This window comes from Egretta garzetta, unplaced genomic scaffold (assembly GCF_000687185.1).
Source record: "Egretta garzetta isolate BGI_Z169 unplaced genomic scaffold, ASM68718v1 scaffold161, whole genome shotgun sequence".
NCBI classification, from domain to species: domain Eukaryota; kingdom Metazoa; phylum Chordata; class Aves; order Pelecaniformes; family Ardeidae; genus Egretta; species Egretta garzetta.
This window is the reverse complement of record NW_009258754.1, coordinates 1467361-1481307: the sequence shown is the minus strand read 5'-3', so window position 1 is coordinate 1481307 and position 13947 is coordinate 1467361. Positions and strand designations below refer to the sequence as shown.

Here is a 13947-nt window from a genome sequence, read left to right as displayed (position 1 = left end):
AGCAGGAATTTACCTGCAATCACTGTGAGGGGTGACTGAATCCCTGAGTGCTGCTTTGAAAACACATTTTGCAGTGAACTCTGGGTTTAGTCATTCTTGTGTTATTTTTTGTGCATTTGCAACATTTCACCCTAACAAGCTTGGAAGAGCTGATAAATGTAGTCACTGGAAAGTCAAACTCCTTAAAGCACCATATATTACATTGCATAAGAACATGTAAGGCTGTATTCAAGCATGTAACTAACTACAAAATGTCAGAATGCAAAAATAAATGGTCCATAAACGAAAATGCCATGTGCAAGATGATAGTGTTTATTGAGAGAGAATTTTGTATGCACTGGTAGCCCTACCCTACCCTTGAAGAAGACGCACCAGTGAAGCTTTCACAACCAAGATGTGGAATTAAGGTAAATGCTGCGTATCCGATGTTGGTTCAGGACTGCTAAATTTCAGTCAGAATAATTTAAGGTGAAGTTTAAATCAGAAACCTTTTGTATTTCACTAGAACTAAGTCATAACAGTTTCTTCTCAGTTTTAGGTGTTAGATGGTAAAGCAGATCCATGTGACTGTTTTTTCCTGCTACCAGGAGACACTGGGCCCAAATTTCTCTTATTTAGACCCATCGCCAGGTGGTCAGATATATTATAGTTTTTATCTGAAGACTTCTTATAAAGGCAGAGTGAACATCCTAGGATGTCGGTGGGTTATTCGCCTAGAGGCGCGAGGCTTTCTTGGTGTTGTTGTTCTGGCTTTGTTTTTCCAAAGTCTCCAGAAGAACATGCTCTTCCTCACTCTGCTCCTCTTTCATTGTGCGCCAGGTGATGCTTGAGGGGCACAGTCGCAGCCGGTAGCTGTTTGCTTAAACCTTAGCTGGGGGATGATGAGAATAGAAGCTCTGAACAGTGCAGACTGGGTGCTTGGTTTAATTTCTGTATGGTGAATCGAAGTCACACCTGCCTTGACAACCACGAAAAATAGCTGGCACTTTCAGGAGACAGTCTCTGCTGCTGCTTGACTAATCTCCTGCAAATGCCAGTTTATTAATAGTGCATCCGTATTTTTTTCCCTCTTCCCAGTGTTCCCGATGTGCTCCATCATTCCTATCAGCACACAGAGATTATGATAAAAACAAAAGCAACATCATTTTCAAACTGTAAATTTCCTTTCTGGGAAGATGACAAATACTATTGCAGGGCAGGGTTTCTAGAGCCAGGTTATAGGGTTTCTGTTTTGGAGCCAAAACGGCAGATTCAAAGTCGGGCTGCCACAGCGTGAGTCTTGGGGAAGAAGTCGCCAATGCTATTTGACGCCACAACTTCTCTAGAATTTCATCTTGTCCTTTTAATAGATCAATAGCAGAGAGAGCTGCAAAATCAGAAGGTGAAAATAAATGTTCTGGTTCACCTTTGTCAGCTGAAATATTAGAGAGTGCAAAAAGCATTGCTCCTCCTGACCTTCGTGCACCTGCGGGGCCTTCGGGTGCGTCTGCCCCTGTGGGGAGGCAGTGGCAGAGGAGGGGTGGCTGGCATGCAAGGCGGACGTGCACAGCACACCTGCAGCGCTGCGCCTGTTCCCTAAAACCTGCCAGCTTCGGGGGCTGGGCAGCTGCCATGTAAATGTTCCAAAGGGGAAATCACGCCTTGAGGTCCCGTGCCTCCACAAATGGAGCTGGCTGGCCTGTGTCTGCCTGCGTGCCTTCATACGTGCCCGCCCTGCGGAGGCAAATATGTGCAGCTCTTGCTGCTGCAGAAGTGCTGCCCACAGTGACAGCAAGAGTAGCGAGAGGAAACCACTGAAAATGCCAGGCAACACCTGCAGGTGAGCAAAACCACTTCTTAGGTTACTGAAGCAATACCAGAGTCATGTGAATGTCAGGGAGCCAGGTCGTGTTATGGGACTCCGATGCCCACAGGGAGGGGAACAGCCCCTTGCCCCAGAGGGGACCCCCGCAGATGTTGGGATAAGTGCGTTGGCACTTGGACCTATGTGGATGCCAATGCCTCGGGTTTGATTTGTCCTTGTTCACTAAAGCAAGATCTGTTAAAACGCAAAGATAGATTCTTCTTGTTTACCCCAGTACAAAGCCCCAGGTGAGGATGTATGTTTGGAGATGAACCATGTATGACTCAGAGCAAAGTCAGAAGAAACCTTGCAAAAAGGCTGTTGTGCTGCTAGCAATTGCTAATTACATTTGTGTGGTAAAATATAATGCTGTTGACCCATAGTGGCAATAAAGATTTGCCTTTCCTTCACCTGAAGGAATGCTGTTCCCCTCACACAGCCCAGGCTGCCCCAGCAGTATTGGTAGGCAGCAGGGTTTGAGGAGAGTCTAAGTCTTTAAGTTGCTTTAAGTTGCTTACAGCATACCAGAAAAACCCTTTGAGAGGAAAGCAAGTGTGTACAACAAGTAAGAAGTCATTACCCAAGTAATTTTTAAATGCTGCTTGCATTTGTTGTAAGGATTTAATTCTCAAGGCTTCAGGGTCTCCTGCATAGCGCTGGAAATGTAGAAAATCCCAAACTGCATAAAGGTGTTGTGGGCTTGGGTTAGAAAAACGCCCCCATGTGCTGGGCTGGCTGCCTTGGCCCCCGCGTTCAGCCTGCGCAGTTATAAATGTGGGACCCCCGGCAGGGACGGCAGCTCCGGCGCAGCCTGTGCCGCATTGCGTTCCCAGCGCGGCCGCAGCGTGCTGAGCTGATGCTGTAGCACCTGGCAGTGCAGAGACAGTAGAGGCTGGCTCGACTCTGAAGAAATGAGGGTAGCCGTACTCCAGATTTCAAGCGTGGCTCAGCAAGCCAGGCTGCTTACTGCTTCACTGTGGAGCAGACCCAGGCGTGGGTAATACATTCCCTTGCAGCCCAGGGAGGGAAAGCCTGCCTCGCCTAGCCCCGGGCTCGCCTAGCGCAGGGGATGGGGGAGCTGTGCAGCCCCCAGCAGAGCAACACGCAGCTGGGCAGGAGCAGCAGCAACAGCCCCAAAGCCACGGGCCGTGCCCCTGTGGCTTTGGAACAAGGGGCTGGGAGGATGTGTTTTATTTCCTGTGTCTCCAGCTGGTGCTGCTGTGTCGCTGTTGAGTGATGTTGCGGATATTAGGGAGCTGCCATAACTTCCTGAGGGTCCCCACCGCAGCAGCAGTATGTGAGCTACTTTTCCCTGGGTGCCTGTGTGTGCGCACCTCCATACAGAAGGGAAAGCGGCAGTTCCCTGCATTATGCGTATGCGTGGTTGTTGGTAGTGACCCCTCCACCACACCTCTGCTCCTGGCCACCTTGCTTTTGCCATCATTTCTTTAGTAAGGACTCACGTCGTGGCATTTGTCACAACTGTAGGACTTGCAAATACAGAGGTAGAACAGGGTCCCTTTGCCTCCCCTAACAGGGTGCTCCTGTGGGAAACTGGTGAGGGTCTGGGGGTGAGGGCTCCCTGTATGGACCTGTCTGATGCCCGAGAGCATAGCTTCGCTTCTGCCCAGGTTTGGGCCACACTTGTGGGTGTCCAGTGACCCAGGCAGGCTGTGGTGCTGACTGGTGGTGCTCCTCCCTTTCCCATCCTTGAACTTCAGCTCCTCTCCTTCCCTGCCAGCCTGAGCAGCCCCCCTTGTTTTCCAACATATCTTTGTAACTCAGGTGTGAAACGGTTAAGCTTCGTTTTGGAAGGTTTGAACAGTCTGAGGTACGTGGTAGTTGGAGTCGCTGCCAGAGTTGCTGCCATCAGCTTTCAGAGCAAAGGGAATTAGCCATGCCCACCCCATCAACTTTTCTGAAGTCTCAGCTAAATTCCCGTGTGTTTCTGTGTAGTTACCCTCTCCAGCTAAGTGTCCCCTGCACCATCCATCATGGCTTTGGCTTTGTTGCTTCGGTAATGGAAAAGTCTCCGGGTTCAGACAAATTCCCCATGCAGAGACAGAGGTACTTCTTAATGTGCAAATTAAAATTATTCATGCTGAAGATGTCTGCAAACCATTTTCCACCAGAACTGTGGAAAATTCGATTGATCTGTGTCACTCGGACGGGGTGCAAGAGAGCCTGTGCTAGAAATAAGCACAGAAGAATAGCACTGAGAGCTGTGAGACGGCACTCCAGGTAGGCAAAAAATGTCAGCAACGTAGGAAAGAAGCAAATGGAACAATAAAGCGTGAAGAAATTATTTGCTTCAAGGTTGCTTTTCTTTGCTGTGCCTACAAGACAGCAAACGGCGTCTGCTCGCTCAGTGTTCCAGGGGCTGTTGTCCCCTTCTCTCCAACATTCAGCTTTGGGCCAGGAGACCCATAGGGTGGAAAAGTCCACAAGCACGTAAAGACTTTTGGAATGGGTATTATTTAAGTCTTAGGTGAGTACAGTTTGAGACTAGTCCCTCCTTCCTCCCTAAATCTTCCCAGCCTGTGTGAAGAAAGGGGAGCTGGGGGAAGCCCAGCACAGCAGGCTTGAGGGATTGCCTGGCTTTAGGCTTTGAAACACATAAACTTGCTGCCGATCAGCTGCTACAAGGTGACACACTCCTGGGTCAAGCTTAACCTACCCTCCCCTGTCTGTCTGTCCAAAGCCATCATGAATGTGCTGTTTGGCTTACCAAGGGTGGTCTGGGAATCACAGCAAAATTTCCCAGTCCTGCGGACCCAAGCAATCCCAAGTTACTTGCTGGTCTGGGCTTGGGGTAATTTCTGCCCATGCTAAGTTTATTCCAGGGCTATCAAATATTTTTGCATTGCACAAAGAGGTGATTCAAATCAAGTGTAGGTGAGGCTTAGCTCTCTGATCTTTAGCCTGTTCCTCATGCTCATCTCTCCATCTCCCTTCTCCTCCTTTTCAGTGCTTATGGTTCACTGGTTTATTGCCAGGGTTTTCTCTTCTTCTGGGTTGAAAAAAGCTGATAACAGGCCAAAACTTTCAGGCTGCTTGCTTTCTTTCCTGGGACTGTTAGAGAATAAATCCAAAATGGCAGAGAAATAAGGTCAGGGAATAATGAAAAGTGGCTTAAGAGAGAATATGCCACTTAACCAAGACAGTTACCTACCATCCTCAGAAGGTGAGAGCTGCGGTAGAGTGCAATTCAGTTACAGCCTGCAAGGAAATATATTGCTGTAAGTGTGTTTCTGCAAAACGCTTGTCACGTAGTGACTGCATCGGTCATGGCCTCCTACTTTTTTTTTTTAACCGTTGGTGGCTGAGCTCTGGGAGGCTGTGCCTGGTACGCTGGCAGGGATGTTGCCCTCCATTGCTGACTGTGCGATGGTCCCCAGGAGGCTGGGCTGGGCTGGGCTGGGCTGGGGAGGGATGCATGGGTCCCAGCTGGTGCTCTGCCTGCCCTGCTCCGTGCTGTGGGGCCCCAGGGTGGGCAACCCGTGCCCACCACAGGCAGGAGCTTGGGACTGCTGCTTTGCTGTGCGGCAAGCCAAGGAGCCCGTGCGGCGAGCACAAGGAGCCCGTGTGGAGCCTGGGCAGCCCCGTGCTCCTCCAGCTGCTTGTGAGCAGTGCGTGGTGAGGCAAGCGAACCAGAGCAACACCTCTGCTGGGTGGCTTTTAGCAATGGTGCACTTGTCATCTTTTGCCTTCTCAGGGCAGCTTGCCAGTTCAGATGATGGGGGAGGTTTTACCACTCCCACAACTTCTGCTTCTGCCAAATAATCCAGGGCAATGCATGCAGAAGTATGTGCACAGCACCCAGATAAGCTAAAGGCAAAGGTTGGCGCTTTGGAGGGCAGTGCTCCATCTGTACGTGTTCTGGACTCCCCTTCATATTTTATGGAGGTTGTGTCACCTCTTATTACTGTATGTGTCTATACAACATGTGTTTTTAAAAAATATAAGGGTCAGAATTTAATCTGCAATGCCTGGTATTTTTGCTGACCCATACCACCTCCAGCATTCAGCCTGTTTTTCACCATCAGAGGAGTCCTAGCATAGCTTTCATTTCAAAGATGACTCATTTCCCTTTCTGTAATACCCTTACGTACCAGTGCTAATAATACTTCTACAAGTGGAAGTCATTATTAGAGAGGACTGCTGATAAACTGGCTCGGCCTACCTGGCCTCTCAGATGGTATTGCCAATGGTAGCCTCGATGTTCTATGTTCTGTTAGAGAGAATAATTTTGCTTTCTACCCTGGAATTTAATTAACTTCCAAAGATGTGCCTGCACCCATTTGGAAACTGGTGGCATTAACCAAATAAACCCATGCAGTGGTTTCTTTAAGGCTCTCGTTCCTTGAGCCTTTCTGCCTGGACCCTTCACGGTCAGTGGCATTTGCCAGCTGCCTTATGCCCCATGGGTCAGGGTGAGGTAGGAGCAGCCAGGCGTGCTGCAGGTGCTGCTGATAATAAGGTGGTGATGTGATTCATGCGACAAGGGGTGAAAGATGCAAAGGTGGCAGCAGTCGCTTCTCCAGGCTGTGGTGCTGGCTGTAAGCCTGGCACTCCCCGTGGCGTGCCCTTTGCTGTAGAGAGGGAGTGAAGGAAGGAGACGTTTTGGCTTTTTCCTGGTCCTCCTTTGTGAATCCTGATGTCTTTCCTTTAATGTGAAGCCACTTTTTAAATGGCTGGTGGGAGAGAGAGGGAAGCAGCGTGGCTGGTGACAACTGTGGCAGCAGCTGATCGCGTTGCTGCTCTGGCATATGGCTAACACCAGCATGGGCAGGGTGTTGTTTTAAGACCCTTCCTTTGCTAGTGGAAGCGTGAGAAGCAGAACAGCAAGCTGTCTCGCACAGCAACTGAGCCGTCATGGCAGACACCAGTTAACTTGATTTTTGTATTAAAAAAAAAAAGTTTGCTTTCTTCTGTAGAGCTTGCTTTGCATATGTCTCACTGCACTATCCAAAGGAAGGATGGGGGCAATAGAAAGCAAATACATCCTTCAGGGATGGCCTGGGTGACTTCTGTTCACATCCTTCTCGCTCTGGATGCTGTTGCCATTGGGAATGGGATGCTGAGGAGCAGAGGGTGTCAGCGTGGGGGGGGTGGGCACTGCTGGATGGGCTGCACCTCTTGGGGATGCTGGCCAGCTTTGCCTCTGCTTCCCATCCCTATGGCTTGTAGTGACCTGAGAATATGATGTTTTCCCCCAAAAATGATGGCATCGCAGTGCTCAGTAGGTGATTAATGGAGCCCTTGGTTAAACCTCTGGTGCCCCAAGCAGGGCACAAAAGCCCTTTGCTGTCAGGGAGTTAGGCGGGAGTTACACAACTTGTTCAGTTTTCTCTCTGCTGCCTCCCCAAGGATGCCAAAGTTGTTATTTGCTAGCCACGCGGGTCGTACGTCCCAGCAGGTTTCCCGCAGCACCCTGTGTGGTGGGTGCACTGGGAGCTGCTGGGAATGGGAGAGCTGCTGCGTGGAGCTGGGAGGGATATGGCAGGGCAAGGTGGTGGCGGAAAAATTTCTCTTATACCTGTTTGCTTTGCAGGAGAAGGGTTGTAAGGGATAGGGAGGGAACTTAAACTTCTCAAGGGTGGGGTGGGAGCCAGCTGTCTGTCTCATGCCATCCTGTGCTGCTGCATCTCGTCAGCGAGCCTTCCTTTGGGCCCGCTTCTGATCAGGTTACAACACGGAGCAGTAAAACCGCCACTTCCTCCGCTGACCGGGATAATGGAAACCCCTTCAATAATTCAGGGGATAAATTCTGCACTTGGGGCGGTGGATTTTGCAGGAAAAAGTGCAGAAATAGAGGTGGTTCTGGGGTGGGCTGAGTAGGGGTTGCCCGTGCTGACTGCCCACCCCATGGCCTTTCCTCCCCCCAGGTGGTGATGTACATCGGCCAAGTCTCCAAGGACATCCTGAAGTGGCCTCGGCCCCTCTCCCCACCGGTCGTCAAGCTGGAAATGAGGACGGTTGCAGAGTATGGGATGCCTTCCACCCACGCCATGGCAGCCACTGCCATCTCCTTCTCCTTTCTCATGGCAACCGCAAACCAGTATAAGGTAGGGGATACAAAAAGACAAAAAAAAAAGCAAAAAGCATGTGTGTGCTTCCAGTGAGATGCAGAAAACTGGCAAATCCAAAGCTGTTGCCACTTCCAGAGGAGTGCTCTATTTCTTTTCACAGGCGTGTATTTTTCCCTGTTGTTACCCGTAGCTGGCCAATAATAGACACAAGAAGAGATTCAGCAGAAATCTCCTTTCTGTAGCACGAGCCCCACTCAGAGCCTGTTGTGGTTTGGTGGGTTCACTGTGTTTTCACATGCGGGGTGATGGTGGAGGGAGCCGCGGTGCTGCTGCAGAAGGTGCCTGGGGTTGGCGTTTTGTGCTCGCCCCATGCCCGACAAGCCAATGCTGCTCGTCAGGAAACGCTGGCTCCCAGGGAAACCAAAGGAGCTCTGTGTCACCTATTTTTTTTGTGATGCAGGAAAAGCATCCTTGGAAGTCTCCTGGCTCTAACCTGTGTTAGACTCGCAGCATACAATATGATTTGAGAGCCTGTTTGTCAGAGAAGTGACAGCAGTTTCACTGCACTGGAGCTGTAGGCTCCTCGGGGAGATCTCCTAATTATTTTCCCCAAACCGTCAGCCCTTTATCTTTCTAAAAGTTTTATTTCCCAGAAACTCATTTCTCCATGGTGATTATTTTAATTTGATTTTATGAATCTAAACACGTGTTTCCTGTACTCTAGCAATAATAACTTCCTGGCTGCATTGTATTTAAGCGTGTTTCTCAGCCCTCTCAAGTGTATTTTGAAGATAAACTCATGTAACCAGGAGGGCTCCTGGTACAACCGGGGGGGTCTCGCTGTCACAGCATCCCTGGGTGTCCTGCCCCATGGTGCCAGCGGGTCTGCGGGGGCAAAAGGTGGCTGCCCATTTGATGAAAGGTGCTGTGTCCTGGGGCTGGAACTCATAGGAACGAAGATCTCTGAATTACACTGAGGTCTCTGAATTAATTGAACTTCCAGACCCATCCGGTCCCTTTGCTCCTTCCCCCCGTGCAGGGGTGAGCAAGCGGTCAGTGGTGCCCAAAGCTGCCCTGCCAGCCGCCTGCTCCCTGGGAGCTGGATGGTAACTGGACGGTGCAGCTTGGCAGCAGGATGGGAACGGGGAGGAGGAGCCGTGAGACTGGATATTTGTCAGCACTGGAAGGCCAGATCCACCCCGTGTGTCAGACCTGCCCAAAAGGCCTGCTCAGCAGCACTTTCTCCTCCTCCTCCTCGATCGATAAGCTACTGGTGGGACACGCGGCTTTTCACAGGCTATTTCGTACTTCTTGGAAACTGCCATAAAACAATAAAGCTGCTGTAAAATAATTAAATGATTTAATTGCCTCTATTAAGAAGGAAAAATCTACCAGTGCATTATGCTGCTATCTTCTAAAGCTGCCCTAGTCATCAATTACCGACCTGGACTAGTTCCCAGGCTGCCTGCTGAGCGGGGAATAAAGTGGGCGTAAATCCTCTGAAGGCTTAGAGAAGTGAGGGAAAAATAGTGTTTTATGAACTGGGAGTGACATCTGCAGCCAGGTCTGAGCGCTCTGTTCCGGAGGCTGGAGCACGCCAGGGAGAGGCTCAGAAGCAAGTTGTTATGCTTAGAATTTCCACAGAAGCATTTTTGTGCTGACCTGTGGCCACCCTGGTCAGTCATCAGCCTCTCAGCAGCAGATGGAGACTTTGTGTCAAATGGATGAATTAATTTTATTTATTTACATTTTGGGTTGGTTTATTTTTTTCAGAAAAGCGTCCTTTACAGACTGAAAGGAGCCCACCAGCCCACTCGGTTTCAGGATCTGAATGAGTGGATCAAGGGCTAATATGTTAAGCTTATTCTTTACCGAATGTGTGGGGTTTTTTTCCTTTTTAAATGTTGATTTATTTCAACACTCCTTTCCACATTCATAGGCAACTCAGAGGGGGAATTAAGCAAAACCAGCATCATAAGAAGATGATTAAACCTTGAGCATCACAGGGAATCCAGCTGCTCTGATAGCTGGCCTGTGGTTTCAGCCCAGCACTGGTTTTCCCTTCCTAGCCTGCTGATTGGGGACTATTGACCACACTTCTGGGCAGGCTCCGCGGCTGTTGTGTTCCCTCGGGTGATCTGAGGCTGCACTTCGACCTCGGGCATCACTTGTACAACATGCTCTGCCTTTTTTACTTTAGGCCTTTACCACTAATGTGGATTTTGCAGGTGGGTATTGTGGGGGAAAATACTCTGCAAATGTCATGTATTTCCCAGGTTTCCCCCCTACTAAGAGTAGACCTGCGCACATGTGGGCACCAGAGATAATGAAACGACCTTCCGGCGGGATTGCGTGTTGGCCGATGTGAGGTCTTGTCTTGGCTCACATCGATCTCTTTGGGAAAGTACAGCTCAGGAGCTGCTTCCCAGCACAAGACCCTTACATCAGTCCGGCTGCTTGGGTGTTTTATTTTGGATATATACTGATGCTAAAGTGGATAACGGTGTAATGTGTGTATTTATTTTTTTTTTCTCCTTTTCACAGTATCCATTTGAACTAGGCCTGGTTGCAGCGTTTGTGTTTTCAATGCTGGTGTGTCTCAGCAGGCTCTACACAGGGATGCACACAGTCCTGGTAAGGATGCCCCACACCGGTTGTGCCTCCAGCTCCGTGTACCTACAGCGATTCCCATCTCCCACTCTTCAAGCGATGTGCGTCCTGCATTGGCCGTGCCACTGCAGGGATACGGGAGTCATGCCACTAAATCCCAGGCTGTATGTTCAAAGGCAGCTGTGAGGAAACCCTTGGGCTATTGCTATTTGAATCCACAGCGGAATTATTTATCCCATTAGGGAAGCAGCAGCGCGCGTGGGTTGAGGAGCTGGGTGAGGTTGGTGTGGCATCCGAATGGTAGTTCTCTGTTTTGAAATTTTAATTGCGAGGAATGCACTTGGGCAACTGGCGCTGCTCCTTAGCTAAGCCTTTTGTGCAATAGTATCACTCTTGTCAGCCAGAAATATTCTGGGCTGGTTTAGCCTGGGAGTGTCAGGGCAGGAATAGCAGGGGCGTGAGTCACAGCGGCGAGGGTAAACCGTGACAAGCGAGCTGCCGCCGGGGGCCTGGGCGACGACGTGTCCCCTGTTAGCCTACAGGGACACGGCACTAAAAACAAAATATTGTGACAAGCTTCTCAATTTCAGCTGGTGGGAAATTCATTCTTAAAGGCTTGAGATGCACAAATACTTTGTGCAGAAATAATCATAAAATGTCGGTGACTTTATCTGGCAGACTTGTTGGGCACAGTTGTTTAGGGATGCCCACCCTGCTTTAAGAGCAGATTTCGGTGTAACACTGATGAGGCAGTAGCTGGTTCCTTCCTGACGAGAGGCAATGTTCTTGCCCTGTTACATGTAAGGGTCAGAGGGGTGGGTGCAGCTGCCTAACTAGGGATAAAAACTCCTGGCTGCTTCCCTGCAGGAGTGTGATATGCATTGTTCATTGGTTGCGTATGCATAAATAATTGCATTTTTTTACTAAGTAATAATTATGTTTGTAATAAGGAGACTTGATGACTGTAAGAAAGGGAGCCCTTAAGAGATTAAGGTTGTCTATAAAATATAGCTTGACCTTCCCTTCCAGGCCTAGTGGATCAAAACAATATCTTAAATCGAAGCTGGAGTCACCCTTTCTTGACTAATGACCTTAAGTCAATCTGTAAAAATTCTTTGCATGCTTCCCGTGCTGGTCCCTCATCATGAAAGACTCCTAAATTTAGGTGGATTTTAGGGTAAAGAAGAAAAAGACCTTTGTGCCTTTGACGTGATAAAAAAGGGCTTTAAAATAAAAAAAGCTCTGTAGCTGGACTGTGAGCAGCGCTGCCTGTCAAAAGGGCGAGCATACTTCGCCAAGGTCGTCCTCCCATGCGGGCCATGGTGGGGACAGAGCTGGGGAGATGGCTGATGCTCACAGCTGCCCAAATGCAGCCCCCTCTCTCTGTGGCACCGCCTGTCCCACCTGCAGCAACAGGTCCTTTCGGGGAAGAAGTGTTGTTCAGGGATGTTTACCAGACTTTGCGGGATGGCTCCCAGCCTCAGCTGTCCAAGATGCTGCGGGATCGAGGCACAGTGGCCGCCCAGCCAAGCCACCCGCCAAAACAGCCTTTATCTAATGAATTCTTAACCGAAGTTTCCGTAGAAAATTAATACTGACAGGATATAATTATGCATTAAGTAATCTTAGTATTTTAGTAAAGCAAATGAACAGGTAAAATATACTCAATCGACTGAGGGTAACTGAGTTTTGCCCATTTGAGGAACCAGAAAAGGAGTGGCAAGGTGGTTGCACCGTGCTTTGCTACACTCATAGCTGAAGCTCCGGCACGGGGGCTCCTCTTCCACAGCCTCAGCTCTGCAAATCAGCCTGTATTTCAGCATTGCTGGTGTTGCTTTTGGATCAGGAGCGGCCTCAGAAAGCAGAGTTGTGTCAGTAGAAGAGGTGTTACTGTTAAAAGACCTCCTGGAGAGGCAGTAAACTGGTATGAGAGCTATCTGCATCGTTATAGCTGTATCAGAATCAAAATTATGCTTAGGGAAAAGGGAATAAACACCCATGGCCTGGGCTGTTACTAGGAGAGCATCACCCAGCTGGAGAATGGGGTGGAAGCAATATGCAGGCACGGCTGAGAGAGAATTTAATTACAACAATCCACCTTCACCACCTCAATGTGAGAATATCCCATGTGTGTGGAGAGCAGGGGAAAGGCAGGGTCCTTCCTTTTAGGTCTTAGATGATGGAGTCTGAGTTGGGGAAGTGGGAATCTGGAGGTGCCTGGAAAGGCCAAAGTGAAAATCTGAACACAGTTTGGAGCAGAGAATCTGTAATTCTGTAGAAGTTATTTTTAAGGAACAAAATGTAGTTGGGGACGATAGGACTGGGGTTTTGTTGTAGTTTGCTTTTTTTTCCCCCAGATAATTTTATTTTTGAAAATATCCCTCTACTCCCCACCTTAAAGCTTTGGGCCAATTTTTGATCCCCATCTCAGTGAAGTGAAGTTTTTCTGTCTCAGCATTGCTGGAGCACATCGGAGTCGCCTCATATTTGAAACGATGAGCGATGGTGTTCATGTTGACCGCACGGTATGCCAAAAAGATGCAAGCCAAGACCAAAGCAAATCCTGTCAAGAAGAGCTTCATCAGCTGAGGGCAGCCCCCAAACCAGGGGGGAGGCAGGGAGCCTTTCAGCCTCCTTTTAACCCTTCAGGGGCAGCTGTGGGATTTTCTTAATGCACCAGGGTAATGGGTTTGGCATTTGCTGTGGAGGCAGAGCTGGCCTCCTCTGGGTGTAATGGATACTCCCCTGGGGCCAGCCAGGGACGGGGGCTTGGGGAAGCAGAGCTGCTCCGGAGCCACAGCTGATGGTGTGATGGCCTTACTGCTACAGCAGCTTCCCACTCTGCTGCCCCCAGGTAAAATCAGTAATGCCCTGTGCCGGCCAGTGGAGGGGGTACAATACAGGGAGTAGTCAAAAGGTCACTTTTTATGACCAAAAAAGAAACCTCGAAATTGTTTCTATGAAAAAAGTAAATTGGGTTTTTTTTTTTCCCCCCTGAGCTATATGGACTGAGCGTCAATGCCTTTACTGCGGGTGTCACCGCGCTCAGGAGAGGGTATGCTGTAGCCCCCCCTGCTCCTTTGCTGTGCTGTAGCTCTGTTTTTTTAACACCGCCATTGATCCTGAAATTATCTTAAATATTTTAAAGCTGATAAACAAACAGTGTGTTGGCATCACTTCACGCACTGTGGCACTATAGTCCTGCTGGGATGAAACAGAGTAACCCATAGGAGTGGGAGGCAAACAGGGGATTTCTGTTTAGGAAAGCGAGTAGCATCTCGCACCGTAAATGAAAACATGCAGGGAATTCAGGCAATAGAGGGCAGAACAGGAAAAGTGTTATTTCTGCTTTGGTGGGAAACATCAGGTGAGATGCTCGAGTGCCACTGTGTTTGGGGTGCTGGTTTGATGCTCTGGGGGCCTTTTGTGAGTGTTTGCATCTCTGACTGTAGTTTCCACGGG

At 49.3% G+C, this 13947-nt stretch overlaps 1 protein-coding gene across 1 annotated transcript in view; it reads left to right on the top strand.

The window, feature by feature from the left end:
* Positions 1-13947, top strand: part of SGPP2 (sphingosine-1-phosphate phosphatase 2) — a 21458-nt gene that overhangs the window by 3940 nt on the left and 3571 nt on the right. Inside the window, exons 2-3 of the mRNA XM_035888869.1 lie at positions 7732-7911; positions 10420-10509. Coding sequence (XP_035744762.1) covers positions 7732-7911; positions 10420-10509 — 270 coding nt within the window. The remainder of the gene's footprint in view (positions 1-7731; positions 7912-10419; positions 10510-13947) is intronic.